The following is a 19,756-nucleotide window of genomic DNA, read 5'->3' on the forward strand; positions in this document are numbered from 1 at the left end:
TAGGTTTTCACGTGTAAAATTTATTGACATCCTAAGTATGTCAATATATCAGTGTCAACGTTAACACAGCATCAGTTCGTGTTCGAGAAAAATAATGAACAAAGTTAACAACCCTAATTAATTCTAAATTGTTATTTTATGACGAACAGAAATACCATATTACAGATCTTTGTCAAATACCATTTACTTCGTAATGATTCTTAATCCGGATGAAAAATCGGAACCTAACCCTAGTCGAACGTAATTGGTTATGTCACGCCAGTTAACTTAACATGTTTCCACATGTAAAATTGGGACGGTTTAAGTGTCATTAACAATTTCTGGACATGGAAAGGTAACTTTAGCACAAGATTTATTTGCTATAGTACAGAGAGGGGTCTTTGTAATGTTGGTATCTAAAAAGTCACTAGCGGCATGTAGTGGATTAACTTCAAGCTTCTGTCTCTCGTAGATCAAAATGTTCTTTGCTCGGGTCGTGTGTAGCAAAATGGCTGCCCGACCAAAGTAAGTGTGACGTTTCGTGAGGTGATTGCATCGTTGTTTTATGTGGTTTCTACGAATATTCGTTCATGTGACATAGTGTTATCGTGCTTCCTGTGTTTATCCGCAGGTTCGCTAAGAAAATCCGAGTATTCGATAAAGTAGGTATCAAAATTTAGATGGATTCGCGCGCAGCGTAAAGCTCCTGCGATACTGTTACACGTTAAAATCATCTCGATTTTATGCGTCTAAGACGTTTTTCTATTGCCCAACGAACGATGGGATAGGAGGGGTTTAACCGTTCTATTACGTGGGTGTAACGCTGTTTCGAATTGCTCGACCGATCAGCGTCGGTCGAAAATTCTGTTTCGGGTTGTGTTACTCTCTCCTCGAGTCAAAAGTAGGCGTTATTTAAATGACATACGTTCTTGCATTCTAAATGTACCTTATAACAGAGAAATAACGCGTTTCGCTGTATTTTCCAATTACCCCGTATCGATTCGCCGACAATATCGCCTCTCACTTTCCGGCGCATACGTTTCCGTAAAAAAATACCACATGCATGCACAGGACGTATCCTTTCAATGCACCGTGCATTTTTCGAGGTTACGTGATGTCCGTGATCTGTCTCTTAACTTTTGTATCCCGCGATCTCGTCTAATTGCGTACTTCGCAGAGGGAACGAAATAAAAATATCGAGTCTTGTTTTTCCGCTTCGATTCGATTTGTGTTTAGATTCCGCCGTCTCGACTACCTAGCCACGATAACACATTATGTAATGTGTACGTACACATTGATCGTTAATTGTCACAACAAAAAGGAAGAATTCGATATCTCAAGTGTAGCCTGTAATACGTATATTAACAATTACTATTGTATAACGAATCGCGTTATTAAGGATAATAGTAACGATTAGACGTTGATTATAAATTTATAGGCTATTGTTGGGGCTAGATTGGAAATAATATGAACGAACCGATCCGGCGCAACGAATACTTTCCAGTAAACGTCGAATTCCGATCATCGAGCCGTGTGTAAAGATCGTCTCGTCGTGCCTCGCACCTAGAGAAGAATAGGTTCAATCACGTAAATCGTCCCTGGAGTCGCGTAAACACACCCAAAGGGACAGTTTCGTCGGCGCACGTATTCGTGCCGGCTCGTTGGCCAGCGATAATCGTGCCGCGTCGGGGCGCACACGTGTCCTTTGCATTCCAATTTTCCCGCCACGGTTTTTGTCCTTGAATTCGTCCTTTTCGCCCGCGCCTCCATGTTCTACACCGCGCGTTTCCCGTCGTGCAGCGAGAAAGAAAGGGACGAGGAACGCGGAGCGCATCGCGCGATGGTATAAAACGCATCGCGAGGCGAGCGAGCCAGCCCATGCGAACTCTGGCAATTAGCAATTGGCTAATTACACGGTTAACGAACGGTACACGGCATCCACGTCGAATAATTCAGTCACAATGCTTAATTGTGCTCTGTAAACGGGCCGCTCTTCTTCCTCCCCTGTTTTATTACGCGGCTACGTGTAACACTTCCACGTGCGCCGAGTGTGCACGGATGCGTTTTCTGGCCTCGACGTAGCCAAGATGCGTCTTCCCGCTGAGCCGGATTCGCGGACGAGCATCAGCCGATTCTCTCACGTGTGTTTCTTACCTAATTAATTCAACCTTAAACAGAGAGCTCGGAAGCGGAGTGAGAGGTAGCGGCCGCAACCTTGCGCTGAATGTTACGAGACGCTTGCGCCGAATGATCAAACGCTATCATCGGTCGTCTACTTTGCTCTATCGCGAGGAGTGCCTTCTGAGGTTTATCGTATTCCCTAGAAAATTCTATTCAACCCCTTGCTATTCGAGATTTAACGAGAAACGTTTGCTTGCCCGCTGGATATTTCCCACATCGCTTGGGTTTACCTTTTTACGGCCCCGCGTATATATCGTTGGAATCTTTTTACGGAATTAAATTCCTCGTACGAGAGTATAAAACTCATCGATTTATACCGTTCCTCTGTGTCTAATGGTTTCCAAGATATTAGACGAAATATGTTCATCGCTCCTAACGTCGAGGGTGGTTTCCGTCTCGTAGGGGAATGAACGTAGGGGGAAAAAGAACGTAGTAGGTAGAGTGAAAGCATTTTGTATTTTTAACGACAAGTGAAACGCATTTCACGATGCTCACGGCCTCTTTTTATATTCAGACTTCATTTTATTATATCGGTTGTGTTATATATGTATTTTGTTTGTGAATACATTATATTCAGCTGATGCTCATTTTGCTACTCGTCGTTTGTTTATCCACTGGTTTGGCCGCCCAATGATGATGACATTGTTATCATGGCTAATAATATCGTTTACTTTTCCCGAGTAAATGTGTAACGAGTTATATATATTTACATAACTTATCTTGAATATATATATGTACACGCGATTTCTTGAATCACATTGAAAATAGATAGCAATTTCATTCGTTGACGAAATTCATCGTACAACGATACTTAGCAAAGGTATTATTACTATTAAGTGAAATCTTTATTGTATTGTTAATTCTTTCCTCTGTAATTCAATTCTTTCCTCTACATCATAAAAGGAAAGTGTACTGGTTAATTATCAGTAATTTCCAGGCAAATTATATAATGATTTAATTGAGTGAATCGCACTCTTACGACTACTTGAGAATCGTCTGTTACTTTGTCGTTTATTCAAACAGACGTAATTTTTTATACGAACAGGAAAAATGTTAATTCTTCGTTCTTCGTTCGATCCCTCGAAACGGTCAAAGTAAAAGAAATCTGAATTTTGATGCGCGTCGATTACCAAATAGGCAGTGTATTTGCATTATGATTCACACCGCTGATATATTGCTTTATTTACATGGCAAATTATCAATTCATCTACGCGGCGCATTAAACGCTCTCAAATATTGTACCTTTCAATTTACAGAGGCTGGGGATGCGAGGGGATACTTTTGTTTATCATTTGCCTCGATGGCTGCGGCTATTTTCGCTTTATTCGGTATTTTAATTAGCAATTGAGCGTCCTGGTGAAACGCCGGCTCCGATCTATACTTAGTCTCATTAAATTTGTTACGACACGCTCGTTTCCTACTCTCTTTTGCTACTTAAAAACGCGTTAGGCAGTGTGCAGCTCCTATTTTTTTTTCTCGAAATCCCTAATTAGAAATTCGCTTTAAATGCGATGGAAAACGTTGGGGTTCGATTCCTTTAAACGCAACCAGTATAATTACTCTTACGAGCAACCGTGGAAATCCTGTGAATCGATGAAATTCGTATCGAGCGTACGTGAATTCCTTTGATAATCGGTTGTCGACAGAATTTAATGAGAATTTCGTTTTTATTGCTGTTTTAGAGGGGAATATATCTGAAGGATGGACAATCAATCTGAAATATAGGTAAGATTCGAGTATTTTTTACGTATTCTTAAGTTTAAGTAATTACGCGTGATAATCGTTTGCTCGTTTGTCTTCTTGCGATATCGACCAATTAAACTGAATTAGAGGAATTTATTAGCGCCGATATCTCGCATTGTACGAAGAATCCGCATAGTCTATACGTACATCTACGTACGTATAAGAACCTGGTCAGACATTCCTTTCCTCTTTTATTTCGAAGATACTGCAAATTAACTTAATTGAAACGCGATAACGCTCTCGAAGTAGTTCGCGGAGGTCTTATACGATTTAGGAATTCCAAATCAGCGAAGTTATTCTAGAAGGTTCAGCTTTCGTTCCACACAGTTTACATTTATACAAAAAAGAATCTTAGAAGGATGAAAACATCCAGTCGGATTCACGTGAAACGAACGACTAATTGTTGCAAAAAATTCTTGTCTCAATAACAACCACGCAATTATAAAATCAAATGCTTATATATAAAGAAAATAAAAAATTGCGTTAATGTAAAGGACGCGGAATTAAAATAGAGCGAAGCGCAATACGAGTCACGTTCCGAGATGAAAATAAAGAGGCGGTCGTAAGATTTAAATACTACGCGATAAATCATTAATCGAGTCGAGAATCGTCGTATTGCGTTGCATCGGAGCAATTAAACTTTACAATCATTTTATCGCATAAAATCAGTCGCTCGTTATCGCCGAGCTCCTTCAGATACTTTAATATCGCACCTCTCCTCATTAGTAACATTTTCAAGGGTGCTGCTCGCAATTGCAGAATGAATCATCTCGCGAGACCTCAGTCTCGTGAAAAAAATCTCCGAGCAGCGATACATCCTTCGCAATTCCTTTTATATTCCTCTACGTGCCTCTCTATTCTTTTAGAGAGAAAGGAACAATTTTTCTTTTCTTTTTTTTACGAACAAACTCAAGAGTGTCTCTATCAAATGATTATCTGCTGAAACTTGCGAAATGTACATATCGTTTCAATTGTTCACGAGTACGAAATAAAAAGTAAAACTGTTGCTTTATAGTGACACGTTTCAGTAAGATACAGAGTGGCTTCATGATAATTCCTCTTCTGTTATTACATTTTTCTTTAAAAGAAAGCATTCTTTTTCTTTGAAATCGTTAATCACCGAGGATATGAGACGGTCATTAACGATGGTAAAGGTTTACGCACTATTGTTGAAGAGTTTGTATCTTCGTGTCTCTGTATACGTAGAAGATTAAAGTATTTGAGAAATTTTTCTTCAGAACCGATTAATGCAACGCGTCGTCAAGTTTGTAGAGAAGTAGCTGCTCCTTTAAACCGAGCTACCACGAAAGGAGTTGAAGTACGAAACCGAAGGCGATGTTCGGTGTGACCCAAATGCGATTTAAACGGTTCGCGGATACGTCTAGCGTTTCGCGAAGGACATAATCGTTTTTCCGTTTTACGACCGATCTTGCACACGCGGGATTCAATACGAACAAAGTCCGTGTTGCGTGGGATTTATCCAGCGAGAGTTGTTTTTCGAGAGGCTGGTACCTGCGTCGCCTTTAATAGAGGGTTGCGGAGAACGGTTTCTACCCCAACCGGTACCCTCTCGCGGCCTTTATTCAGCAGTGATGAAATTCTCAGTTATTCATTTATATATACACGTTTCTTTAGTTTCGAAAGTGTTAACGGATGAACCTTTTACATTTTCCATTCATTTTTGATAATAATAATTTCATACAGTTTCTCTGCGCGAATTAATTTCGTATTTCTAATAGACTAGATGGTTATTAGTACGCGTCGGGAATTCTTCAGCCCGAGCCACGATCTACGAGCGAAAACAACGTCGATACGAATGCCGCCGAGGAATTCATGGGGTTTAATTATTCATCGTTAAATTATGCAAAATTAATCTCGTGCCTGGCTGCAATTCCGCTCGATCCGCGTGCTCGTTAAGAAACGTTCGACGAAATCGTTAGTCGAAATACTTCCCGATATTAACGACTGCGCCCGTTGTCGACTATCAACGGGCTTTCAGAAATTTCCAGATATATAATTGCTCCGCGGAACAACAAGCGCCTTTGTAAAGTCTGCATTCGCGACGTCGGAACATCACGTGCTCCGACCGACGCTGTTCGCCTCAGAACACTCTTAGGCATCGCATTCGTGTACGTAGATCTTAGAATAAGTATGACCAATGACGAACTGCTTATATAAATTAGTTTTGATATTACATCGCGATAAAGAGAGCCAATGTAACGATGGGGACTTCCACGACGTTAGGACCTCGACGATAAAAGTAAACTCGAAGCCTCGTATCCACAATTTGTGCAACGTTCTATTTACGGTTTAGAGTTCGTTTCATCCCTCGAACTTGGACCGTACAAAGCTCGTTTTTTTCCTATCGTTTGTCCCCGTTTTGGACTTGCCTCGCGTTCTCTTCACCCTACGTGTCGCCAGATTGATCAATCCTCGAACCTTTCCGCGTCACTTCGCGACAGCGATTTTTCTGGGTCACGTCGTACTTTCTTCTCTTCGAGCCCTCGCAACGCGCAAGTTCGCGTACCGCATTCGATACGGATTCACCCGTGTCCCGTGTGAATCGCGTCACGTTACAACAACCAGAGACAGTTAGAAAGTTGTAAACAGCCGGCTGCTTAGAATCTGCACGCTAAATGCCGGCCATCGCTGTCCCCTTTTTCGCGCCCGCATTGTCCTCGTCGCGGTGCACGCTCGATCATCCTGTTTCGCCCGCCACGGTTTTTAATCCCGCTGGAAATGGATAATTCCACGCGGAGGTGGTTCAGGAAAGCCGGCGTAATTTCGTGCCAGCGGGCCGCTGGAAATTGGAGCTTTATACATGCAAATGGAATACGTCTGCCAGCTGCTTCGAGCTGATAAAAGATCCTTCGGACGTTTCGCTCGTAGAAGAAGAATTCGTCTAATAACTGTTACACCGGACGTACGCGAATTGGTCGTACAAGTAGAAACGAGATTTATCCATCCGTGAATTCTGAAACTACATTTTCGCCTCGTCTCGTAAACCATATCCTCGTTGGATCGTACCAGCAGTTCCCTGGCGTACAGTGGATGCGAATCTTCAATTTTCATTCGAAACGGTGCTCCAGATACGATTAACATCTTCGAACAGATTTAAACAAGACGCCCACTGCATTACCAACGGAAGAGTTAACTCGGTTTTCCCGCGTTTCCCATTTCTTCGCGTGGTATCGTGAGGACACGCACGCGTTCACAGGAAAAAAGGCGATCGTTTCCCGAGAAATCGCAAACGCGTGCAGTCTGCCGCTGGATAACGCCAGATGGAAAACGGCGGGTCACGGTACAGTAACGTGTACTGTTAAAGAGAAAACACACACGGCGCAAATCTGTCGAGCGCGCTCTTTGCTCCCTTCGTTTCTCTCCTTTCTTTTTTCATTTCCTTCGCCTCCGCCTTCTTCCTCGTCCTCCGCTTCCCTTCCATTTTTTTTCTTCTTCTTCCTTCCCCGCTCCTCTTTTCCCTTTTTTTTCTTTTTTATTTCCTCTTTCTCCCTCCCGGGTTTGCTTCTGTCCTCGCGTGCCAGGGATATTAATAGTGCTCGGTTACGAGACATCGGCGCGAATAAGCTTTGCATAAATTACGCGAAAAAGGGGAACGCGCGCCGGTTCGACGATCGAGAATTTCGCCGGCTATCTTCGTCACGATCTGCCATTTTGGTTAACGTAAATCTCGACGCGTCTCGATGCAAGACGGATAAATCTGTTGTCGATCGCGCGAGCGGTTATCCTTTGATCGATCCGGTTCCTTGTTCCTCTCTGAACCGATTTACTTTCTTTGGACGTGTTCTGCTTTAAAACGCGCTGTTAGTCGAAGACTCGTCACTTGTTTACTGCGATCCTCCCGTTGCCAGAGAAGAATGGCATTGCAGCTGTTGTCATTAACAGAGCTGTGAGAATTAAACGATCGAAGATACAAACTAAGGTTACGCAAATGATACCGAGCACGAGATCGAATTGTATCCCTCGTTCGTTTCATATTTATGTTTCTCACGGACACATAACGATCCCAGGAAGAAAACCGCGTCAGCGACAAATTCTACGCTTCAAGAAACGATTAGCGATCGTGATACGAACGAATATAAAACAGATGTTTCATGCACGATGATCTAGCAGAATTTAGTTCTGGCTTTAATAAACCGCGTTCTTGGCCCCGGAACGTTATGCTTTCCGTTCTCCCGGTTGCTATAATTAAACCAGAGCCTTTATCCTCGCTGTATCCCTATTATCCTCGCGGTGTCACGGTATCGCCGTCGAAATAATAAGCGGTAATTAGCCTCGGCTGCAGATCGAATTAGATCTCCGTCTCGTCCGTTTAACGAGTCGAAGGATGTCCCGGACACGTTTCGCGCCCTCCGTTCCTCGCCTTTTCCCATTTCTTTCTCCGTTCTTGTTAAGCTGATATCTGTTTGGTCGCGCGAGGCGAACGGGGCGAGGCACCTTGCGGTTTTCCTTGGCGGGGCGGCGAACGAGTGTTGAACCTCTTGGGACGCAGCCTACGCGCTCGGCACCGTCGCGAATAACGAGACCGGCACCGCGTTCGTTTCTGCCGGGCTCTCGCAGTTGCGAAATTGGTCAACCGCCTCGCGAGACCGTTCATTTTGCAACGCGACTCTGCAAATTTACAACGCGATCTTTCCTCTCGTTTTCAGAACCGGAACTGCGTTCGATCGCGGTTGTTCCTCCTGGATAAGAGGAAGATGTGAGTAACTGGACGCGCAAAGTTCGCCGAATCTGTCCAGATCGAGTGTAATTCTTGAAGTTAGAGTAAGATTCCTGCATCGGGTACTAAATTTCTCAACGTTTTCACTCCAAAATGACAGGCTCGACAAAATCGTGTCGCTTTGTCACTCCACACGATATCCTCTCCTCTTGTTTTTAGGCTGTATCTCTCGTATATCTTTAGTACACTGTCACAGCCACATTCTCGGAAGAATTTATAGGGTGTCATACGAAATAGCTGCTCCTGTCGCCGTGATCGAGTGTCTCGATTCTGTCTGCCAGTGAAAGAGAAATTTCTAATTCTGTTCATCGCGCCAAAGGACGGACGCTAAAAAAGTCTCGAGAGAGAAGAGAAATTCGTCGATCGACTTGACAACGTTTTGGAAAATTCTTCACAGATCCTGCGTACGTACTCGTTAGTTGTCACACGGTATGTCAAGTAGGTCGATAGCAAACGCGAAACGAATCACGGCGAATCACGCTCTTCCGGATTTCTCGGTCCCATCGTCGCAGATACAAATAAAACGGACAACGCTCGCGCGATATACTGGAAATTGTGCATCCGTTGCAAAACGTGACGCATCGCGCGTGCAATCGAGTCGCTTATTATTCGAGCTGGTCACGTTACACGTTTTCTTCGGCTGCCTCGTCGAATGCGTGCGATCCGCGTCCCCGAATTTCCGTTCGCTCCCGCTAATTGCCGTGGCTAACAAGGAACGACCGGCTACCAGAAGCGTCTCGCTTCCCTTACGAGGGCGCCCCGTGAGAAATTCTTCCGGCTTTCGTTCACTTTCCTACGATTACCATAGACACGGGGCTATCCGTTCCCACGAGGCGCTTTCGGTCGCAGGAACTGCTCGATTTTTACCCGGCTGGCACACCACACTGTTTGGTACCTGTTGCGTGCGCTCCTCGGGGAAGTTTCAAGTTTTTAGCTGTTATTCGGTGCCCTGTAGATCTTATCGTCCCGTTTCTTGTCGGAAGTTAAGTTTCCATCGGGCGGGACAGTGTTCTTCGACGCTTCGTTGGAATCGGGTTCATTAACGTTGAATTGGAATTTTCCTGTGAAAGTCGACACATTTTGCATAATAACGAACGCGTTCAACACTTCCACGTGTCTTTAGTCAATTTTTAATATCGAACTAACGTTATTTTTAACGGCAAATAGATAAGCCAAGGGATAAGAAGAGATTATGAATTTTATTTACACGCTACTAGTTTTGATAAACTGATAATATCGCAGTGTTTAATGATGCTTCTGAGTTCCGTTATCCAAAGTTTCGTTATCAGGGGGTTGTTGGAATTCGATTGGCAAGGATCAATTTTAATCACTACGTGGATGTTACTAGACAGCATGTGCACAGTGCTTGATATTGTATATTTTGTATGAAAAGCGTTACTCTGGATTCCATAATGAATGCCCGCTTTGTAAGCCGAGCTCGAAGCAGTGCTCTTTCAAAGTTTCATCTATCAATGAAGATCAGTTTACATTTTTTATTCGCTCTTTTTTGTAGACACATTCCTATGCATAGTACGTGTTTCTTGCCAGTAGGAAACTACGAAAAGAGCAGGCGTATTTGCGGAGAAATTAATTTTGGGTATCCTGCTTCGTTATTCTCCTAGTGAAGCAACAAAGGATGGACAATTTAAACAACTACGTCTGAGTAACTGCAAATTGTTGGTAGAATAGAATTTTCATTAAAAATCTGCGATTCTCCAATGATCGCATATCGCGAACAGTGGCGTAGAAATCACGAACAGCGTCGTAATCGATTATGACGAAACGGTCATTAAACGGACGCGGTGAATCTGCTTGGAGAGGACACTCGAGGTGAAAGTTTGATTCCGTGGTGGACGCGCGTGACACGGTTTGCGCGAAATTCGAAAAAGCGGGGGACAAAATCATGCCCACGTTCGTGTTTACGTAATGGCGATCCTCGTGTTAGCACGACCGGCCGCGGCTATATATTTTCGCGTGACATAACGCGCTCGTCATAGACACCGACCAAGGATAAACTTCACTTGAATTATTCAATGTTTGCTCGTGCAACGGATTTGTCTCGCTGCTACTGGTCTCCGATTATGTCGCACAAACGCGCGGAATTTCGTTTCAAATGGCCTGCGTACAGGGGAGGCTTCCCTGCGGAAGAATGCATCCCTGTGCGCGACTAGGCTGTAGGGGCTGTTATTTAATTAACCAGTCGTGATCGATGTCTGGGGAATACTTTCATTTATGATCGAATTGTTTAAAGTCAATCTTTCCCCGTTTTCTAAATTGTTCTATTCAAACAGAAATATAAGTGTTTAGATACTTTTTATCGTAAATCTAATAGTACTGGTATCGATGTTTGTCCTTGGTTATGGCAGAGAAAAATGTCTCATTAAAAGTTCTGATTCATCGTTTTACTTCCTGGAACGTTCGAGCGTTCAAATCGCGAACCGTGATTCGTCAAAACTCTTCTTTTCAATAGAGTACTCTTTAATGTACGTTTAAATTGTGTGTCTATGAAAAATTGCTTGGATCTTGTATACATCCGTGCGCTGACAGAAGCTCCTATTGTAACCAGAGCACGATACGTACTTTTAATACGCTTAGCGGAAAATAGGTTTCCGATCCCCGCATCTCGGTTTCTATTGTTTCATTCGCGAACCCGCTGCTCAACCGTTGAACCGACGTTACAGTATCCTTCTCTGTGCCACGAAGTGTCTCGGTTACAAAACGCAACGAAGTTTATAGGAAATGGTAATTTAAACCCCTCGTGTGCTTCGCAAGCATACTCTGCGACCACAAGGGCTGCTGTTCGCATCGCTTAAGCGGCGCGCTCGAACCGCGAAACGTATTTCGAAAAAGAACGCGCGCCACTTTCTAAATCTCTATCTCTTTCGATAAACCCATCGAAGGGTCAATGACTGTTCGAAGGCACGTAATTAAGAAATTTTCCATTTCCTGTAATGTCCCATTGACAAGCGCGAGCAATGATTCTGGCCCTAATCGCCTCGCTGATATAAACGCATGCTGCATCCGTCCAATAAGAAATGATGAGTGTAGATAGAGCCATTTTCAATTGGACGACCGTGTCGCGAATTTGTCATTTTACGTATCGGCCGTGAAATGCGTAGATATTCTCGTTTAAAAATCCTTGTTTCCATCGAGAAACGTATCGGAAGTCAATACTGTGCGCAGCTGGAATGTTGAGTAGCGCGATGACGGACTCCAAGATGCTTCGATGTCGTTTTAAAGTCCATTGCAGAGAAAATTATGTGTGGCTATTCGAAACGAATACTCATTCAGCTAACCAAGTTTCTAGATCTGCGTAGTATGTAGATCTTTTATAAGAAGTGTCACGTGGGCAGCTGGCTGACTCACGGTGTTTACGAAGCATGCGAGACTTTTCGCAACGGAATCTGAATGTCTTTTCTTCCAGCGTTACGTGAAACAGGGAAATTTACTCCACTCTGTTAACTCCAATATCGTTTTCCAATTTTTCGATGCTCGTATACGTGTAATGGATATTAGTCGGAGAAGAGAAAAATGATTTTTCTGAAATCGTGATAGAGCGGATTGAAATTCGAGGTGGAGAGGGTTGAGGACGCCGCGGCGGGTCCAATGGAACAGCGGAAACCGGACGATGTCGGCTCGAGTGGCCGCGGTTGCATCGGGCATGTTCTCACTCGCGCGTTCGTTTGCCGTCCGTTTCGAAAATACACCCGGCGTGATTCACCTTTCACGCATGTCCGTCGTCTATCGGTGTCTAGCGCATTATAATGCGGACGGAACAAGCGGATAGTGAACGCGTTGGAACAATGGCCACTTAAACTAACCGGCTGATTAAATGCTCACCTCGGCCGCCGCGGATGCACGATTAAATATGGTGCGCGCCGCCTCGCGCGGCGTGCTCATTTTCCACGATCGGTTCCTCGTCCGCGGGGACGTTTCTCCTTTTATGTAAATGTGTACCTTTAAATTTGCATCTCGAATGTGTTCATAATCCGAGAAACGTACTTGCGAGAGGAAGAATGGTCGATTTCAGGGTTTGCGAGAGGCGGTTAATTTCAGCATGCGACACGGTTCTCTAGAAGAATGACAGCGATATTTATATTCTGGCCTCGAGAGTGGTACATTCGAGAAAAACTTGGCGAACACGTATAAAATAGAATGAAATCGCGGGAATAACGCCGCGCTGCCTTGCTGCTCTCTCGCTGCTCCTGAGGGCGGTTTTTGCGGTCGAAACTTCCGAAGAATGTTTTCGTGGACGACGGGATCGTTCGCCAAGGAGCACGCTTTAGATATCTGGTTTCTCGTGCAACAACCATAAAGATTTGCCTCATCGTGGGGGACACGGATCGAGAGCATGTGGTTCCAGCGTTGATTTTGTCTTCGAGATACACGATAGCCGTCCACCTTTCTTTTCTCCCTTTTGCGCGTCCGCGTATCGGCTAACGATACGTCGCGTTTCGCGTCGACGCGCAAAAATCGCGGTACGAACGCGTAACGACGTTGCGTTCGATTAACGTTTGTCACAAGAGCAATCGTACGAATCGTTTTATCGAATTCTTATGCTAACAGCGTCTACCGTGATCCTTCGATGATTTTTCGTCGTTTATAGGTTCGCATAAACGTCACTCCAGCGAGTGTACGCCGTGTAGAAACTAACAGGAGAGTTAATTTACTTAATTATTATATATGTGCTCCAATTTCCTTCGCGCGTCTTGTATCAGAGAACCTTACATACTTGCGCGCCATAATTGAAATCATAAAATGGATTTAATAAGTCCTTGGCTCAGTTTGTACGTGTATGTAGATTAAACATGGAGTACAGTATAATTAAGACGCTGACCTCGTTGATAGAAGAAAAATAGGTAACGAGGCAGATATCTACTGTTCGTATGATCGCGTGGCCTTAACGCGACAGCGGTGTCGCCGATGGCAGCAGAAATTGCTGCTTTGTCATCGCGCGCAAAATTATATACGAAAGGCAAAAGAAAAAGAGAAAAAAATTGTAAAAATAATTGGTACGTTTCAGCGCGAGATCGAGAAATGGATCCGTGGGCCGTTTTAAAAACGATTTCGTTGTCATTTGCAGGTTCGCACAGGCCATTGCGGGAGTTGCGATGCCAACGTATCACAATGCGGGTGGCGGATACCCGAATGTGTCAGCGCCAGCGCGGCAAGCGAAGCTCGATGGCAATCAAAATCACCACACGATCCCCTCGAACGTAACGTCCCATCCCCTAATACAAAATAGCACGCAACACAACGTTCCTTCCAACTTGTCTGCAAGTAACATTCCGTCCCATCCAGTATCACCGACGATGACTACGCATTCGAACGTCACCTGTCCTAATGTAACCAGTCACATGAACACCGGCTCGACGCCGGTGATACTCACCACGAACGTCACCAATCCTAGCAATCCGGCTGCGTTATCGCTGAATCCGAGGCACGAGGTCAAACTGAACGCTATGCCGTACGTATCGTTCCCGCCATTGTACCAGCGGCGAACACCTTGCATCACCTGCGTTGAGGGGTTGGATGATCCAATGGGTTTATCCGTTATATTTATCAGAGCATCGTTAAAAGCCAGATGCATTTGAAGAAATGCGATTAACGAGGCGGTAGAGTCTCAGTCTTAACCCATTGGAACATCTTTCCAACCCTGTTTCAATAACAGAAGTACAACGCACCCCTTCCAGTAACCACATCCCTCGTCTTTAGCTACTCGTCATTCGAAAAACGAACACGATCCTGCTACAAATATCGTGCTCCACGTGAATACTAACGATCGACGAACCTTCCAGATGGTTCCACGGGAAGATATCGAGGGAAACTGCCGAGCGATTGTTGCGGCCGCGCGAGGACGGCCTGTTCCTAGTCCGGGAGTCGACCAATTTCCCGGGCGACTATACGCTTTGCGTCTGCTACCAGGGCCGCGTGCAACACTACAGAGTGAAATACAAGAACAATCAGCTGACCATCGACGACGAGGAGTTCTTCGAGAACCTCGCGCTGTTGGTCGAGCACTACGAACAAGACGCGGACGGGCTGTGCACGCAGCTGACCAAGTCCCTGCCGAAACAGGGAAAACAGGACTTTTGCGTGGACCCGAAGGCGTTCATCGAGGCTGGCTGGGTGATCCAGACCCACGAGCTCGAGCTGAGGGAGTGCATCGGGAAAGGGGAGTTCGGTGACGTGCTGCTGGGCGTCTACCGAGGCGAGAGGGTCGCCGTTAAGATGCTGAAGGACAACAGCGAGGCGGCGCAGAGGTTTCTGGCCGAGGCTAGCCTGATGACTTCGCTGATCCACGACAATCTGGTCAAGCTGCTTGGCCTCGTTTTCAACAATCAACACATGTACCTGGTTACGGAGTATATGAGCAAAGGATCCCTGGTGGACTACCTGAGATCGAGGGGGAGACTGCACGTTTCCAAGAAGGACCAGATCAACTTTGCGTAGTACGTAGAACGAAGGAAATCGGAGGGATTTATGTCCCGGCAGGGAAACAGCCGCGGTGTCGCGCGCTGATTTCTGAGAAACTTTGTGTCACAGTTGGACGGATGTTCGCTCGCTTTACGTCAATATTGATCGGTATATAAAGTCCTTACTAGGTGGTTCTTGCTCGTGTTTCCTGCGGACGTACGTGACCTGGCCGTGTGACTGAAATTTTTTTGCAAGCGAATAGCTTAGTCCCATGAATCATAAATAATAATGACGTAACCTCGAGATAAGAAAAATTCTGATAAAGGAATTGTACCTCGCTTCTCGAAAGTGGCGAACTCGCGAATGGTAATATCGAATAAAAAATGGAATAATTTATTATTTAAATATTCGTACGAGGATAGCTGGGTATTTCTTGCGAGGTATATCGTTAAAATCAGCGCGCTCCGCCACAAATTTCTTGTCAGAGATAACTGATGTTAAATGTGCGTACTGGTCTCTTTTCAGCGATACGTGCGCAGGTATGGCGTATTTGGAGTCCAGACACGTAGTGCACCGAGATCTGGCCGCGAGAAACGTTCTCGTCGCGGAGGACAACTCCGCGAAGGTGTCCGATTTCGGTTTGGCACGAGATGAAAATTTTTCTCTCGAAGGCGGTAAGCTGCCTATCAAATGGACTGCACCAGAGGCTTTAAAGCAGAATGTAAGCATCGCGTACACGCGGAACAATGATACCACGTTCTATCAGCTTCGTGCGACTTTTATCAGATGTTAACGGGATTTGAAATTTTTCTGCTTATAGAAGTTTTCGAATAAGTCTGATATGTGGAGTTTTGGGATACTGTTGTGGGAAATCTATTCCTTTGGACGTGTACCATATCCACGAATTGTAAGTAAAATTTTGTATTTACTTTTCCGTTTAGTGACTTCGTTTTGTACTCGTGAAATCTTAAGTGATTTCTTTTATGATTTTAGCCATTAGCGGACGTTGTAAAGTGTGTGGAAAAAGGGTATAAAATGGAGCCACCAGATGGCTGTCCACACGAAGTTTATGATATTATGAGACAAGTACGTATAGAAAGGTTTATGGATACGTTTAGTTTAGCTAAACAGTAAAACTCGTAAAATCTATTTTATTAAACATTGTTAATGCATCGATTAAATAATTTTTATCAGGCCTGGGACTTACAACCTGAGAAACGACCTACTTTTTACGATATAAAGATAATGTTGGGTCAACTGAGAGCTGAGTACACCACAGGTGTGAATTAAAGAGAAGGAAGGAGCAACAGGAGGAATGCTACTTATTATTTGTAGACTCGATATAGAAAAGACAAGAAACGGAATTTCGAGACTTTTTTTAAAATTAGGAGCAAGAAAGTAAGGGCTCTAGGTAATTTTGGTAGAAGTAATTTTCGATTGTACATTTTTTTACTGTACAAAAAGTATAGTGACGCTTGTATTTATATTGTCAGTTTGTTATTGCTATTTTCCGTTCGGATGATGCCTTTTTCATTTTCATTCGTTCGTTTCTACGGAAATAGTTTGCGCGTAAATTAACATACGTCAATCGTGCCTTTGGCCAAGTTGAAGTTCTCCAATAAAGGAAGTTCAACTTGTACATACGAAATTCAGGTAGTACCTTGAAAAAAGGGTATTCGAGAGTTCGAAGGTTTTTTACTTAATTCCCTTTACAGTCACCTTTTTCGAATAGTTTTTTGTCATTGTTATGACTCGACAAATATCTCCAGGTGTAACAAGCGCCTTACATTGTGAACTGAACTTTAAACAAGATGAGAAATACAATTATTCGCTACAAATACCTACTACGTATAAAGTAATGTTTTGGATTTAAACTTATATAAGAACGAATACTTGAATTTTTTCACTTACGTGTAACAGTAGAACAAGGAAAAAGTAACTAGATTTCCACCGTTAACGGTATATTGTTAGAGAGGAGAGAGAAAGAGAGAGCAAGTGAATGAGCGAATGAGTGAGTAAATGAAACGGAGAGGCAGAGAAGCCAGAGAGAGGAAGAGAAAGTGAGATCTTTGTATCGTATTAGAGGCGGTTGCAGCTGTTGTAGATTATAACGCCCCCTTATTCCAAAAGCGTGAATATGTAAATTTATTTTTTAAACAAGGATTTTTATGAACTGTCCAATAGCAACGAACGAAACTCAGCGGTGTTACAGCTAAATTTAACTCTCAAATAAACACTGTTGTTTGACAGAAGAAATTTGTATTCCCATAAATTATTAGATTGTAATTTACGTTCAGTTGTGAATTTTCATGATTCATCGAACCGCGCATTCGGGACGTTGGGATAAGGGGGACGACAAGTACTTGTTAGTCGTATAAGTTTTCTTTAATCAAAGATTTGTCGCAGTAAGTATTAATTTGTAACTAAATTATTGCAACCATTACATATAATTATTTAAGTTGTCCCGCGAAATATCTAACTATATATTATACATATATATATATATATAGTAGAGATGTAAATGTATCTGTAAATACTTTTGTACATATCCGACTATCAGAGAGGAAGATTAAGGAAAAATTAATATTTCGAGTACAGATATTCATATTGGTTAAGAGATTTAACAAAGATTGTCCATATTTTTTTTTTTTTCGTTTTTAGTTTTTAAGATGATTTATTTGATACGATTATCCGAGTTTGTCCATACATTTTAATTGCGCCACGTTAACGCAATTATATAGAGTGATCGGATAATTATGTATTTAAAGTAATTAAAATCTTAGACGTTTCGTGTTACTCTTATCTGCCTTCTGTAATATAGGAGCCATCACTTATTTAATACTTTCTCCAACGGTTATAACGGACTAATGATATTTATTCGTAGTGGATAGGACGCTTTCGAGCGACGTAGGAGGAGAGGTGAGAAGGTGACAAATACTCGAGAAGTGAAGTTTTCTCGTTCATTGGAAAACCATGAACAATTGGCACGCAGAATTTCTCGCTCCGAGCAAACAGCATTTGGGTTTAATATCGTCTCGTTCCAATAATTAATGCCAGTATTTCAAAAATATCGAGAAATACGACTATTTATTTTGCGAAAGCTGTAATTGAAGAGATAACGAAGATATTTGAGAAGTGCTATATTGGAAAGCACGAATAAAATTATTTTACTTCGTACTGTTTGGGACAGAAGACTCGCATTAATTTACGGGATGGCCAATGGTATATCACTGTGCATCTAATGCAATGTTTCACATTTTACAGTTTCTATTAGAGTTATATATACACAGGGACTTGTTATCAGAGAATCAAAGCCAATGTACTCAGTTCCTCGTATTCTTTGATTACTTGCAACGCAGTATCTGAAGGAAGAACCGTCACGACTGAATCGAGCTTTGTAAGAACCGATCATTTTCTAACGATAGATCAACACTGTTTCGCTAACGTGCGTGTCTAGTTTGAAAGTAGTAGGTAGCTAAATAGATATGTAGCCTATTTATAAGCGTACCAGTCCGTTTATAACTTCGATAGCATGTAATATAATGTATATGGCTCTAATCCAGTACCTAACGTTTCTTCGACGATAATACGTCTTTGACCTGTGTTTCTTTATTCATTCTTTTTTCTCTCTCGTTTGCATCACGATATTTTTTGCGACTATAAAAACCGACGTTCTCACGAACGCCATCCATATCGAATGCGTGTTCCCCTTGCTTTGGTATTTTTCATGTTTCTGCGTTGAATACCGTCACCCTACTTTTTATTACGACCCTTTAAGCGACATCGTATTTACCGTATGATGCGACAAATAATTACTTCGTAATTATCCTGTGTAATTCAACATGTACGCGAGACTTTGTTATAGAACACAGCGTTAGTCTTCTATGAATGTGACCAGTGTGTTGGATTCGTTTATTTTTTACTGGCGATAAATTTGTTAGGTCGTAAGAAATTTAATATATATATACATATATACATATTAAATAAAACAAATTACACGGTATCCATGAATCGAATGAGTTCGCTAGAGTCTGTTCAAAATCTTTCGATGACAAAAAATCATTTTTCTCGATACCTTCTATTTTTTCAAAATTCATTCAGGTACAGATTAACTGATGGAGATGATCTGAATAGATGTAGCCGCCATTTTGGTTCCATTCCTTTTGGCGATGACTAGCGGATGGCCAAGATTGGTCATACTTAGTTTATACACTTACTTGGTCGTTGTCGATTGTATCAATTAGTTGTGTTAATGAGATATTTGTGTAAATCAAAGGTTTTAGTGTTAGTCTGTGGGTTTCTCCTTTCTCGATAATTTTGATCGATCCATTGATCTTGGACAGACTGTAGCCGAGAATGTACGGTTGACGCGTTTGAGTCGGTGATGTCTGCAGGATCGAGTGGGTTTGCGTTGACGCGGATGAATGTGACAATAGCACGCGAGGGCAAATTATACGTTAAGAATTTTCATTCTGGCCTCCAAAATTAAAATCGAGCTGCACGATTTCGAAGGTGTTCAAGCGTTCGATCTACTTAGGTCGCGTTGTTACTATACATTACGGATTCTAAAGATTCTCAGTAGATAGCTAACGATAGCGATAAAACTGTGGTCCATCGGCCAGAGATAGCTACGGTTAAAACGAAGTTGGTCGATGATTAATCAAGCGGAAGAAGAGACGCGCTGCATTTGCTCATCGA

General features: G+C 42.9%; 1 protein-coding gene across 2 annotated transcripts; it reads left to right on the plus strand.

Annotated features, from left to right (window-relative positions):
- The first annotated feature begins 499 nt into the window (after positions 1-499).
- LOC143422275 (tyrosine-protein kinase CSK) lies at positions 500-16,961 on the plus strand. 2 transcript variants are annotated; one of them, XM_076892800.1, is made up of 8 exons: positions 500-641; positions 3,843-3,885; positions 13,725-14,108; positions 14,440-15,093; positions 15,584-15,779; positions 15,879-15,965; positions 16,052-16,144; positions 16,253-16,961. In XM_076892800.1, exons 3-8 carry the CDS (start codon positions 13,753-13,755, stop codon positions 16,346-16,348), a joined length of 1,482 nt encoding a protein of 493 aa, XP_076748915.1. In that variant the 5' UTR covers positions 500-641; positions 3,843-3,885; positions 13,725-13,752; the 3' UTR covers positions 16,349-16,961. The 2 variants fall into 2 exon arrangements, with proteins under 2 accessions (XP_076748915.1, XP_076748916.1); XM_076892801.1 differs by lacking the exon at positions 3,843-3,885 and having other exon boundaries at positions 508-641.
- The last annotated feature ends 2,795 nt before the right edge of the window (positions 16,962-19,756 follow it).

This window comes from Xylocopa sonorina, chromosome 3, assembly GCF_050948175.1.
Source record: "Xylocopa sonorina isolate GNS202 chromosome 3, iyXylSono1_principal, whole genome shotgun sequence".
Taxonomy (NCBI): Eukaryota; Metazoa; Arthropoda; class Insecta; order Hymenoptera; family Apidae; genus Xylocopa; species Xylocopa sonorina.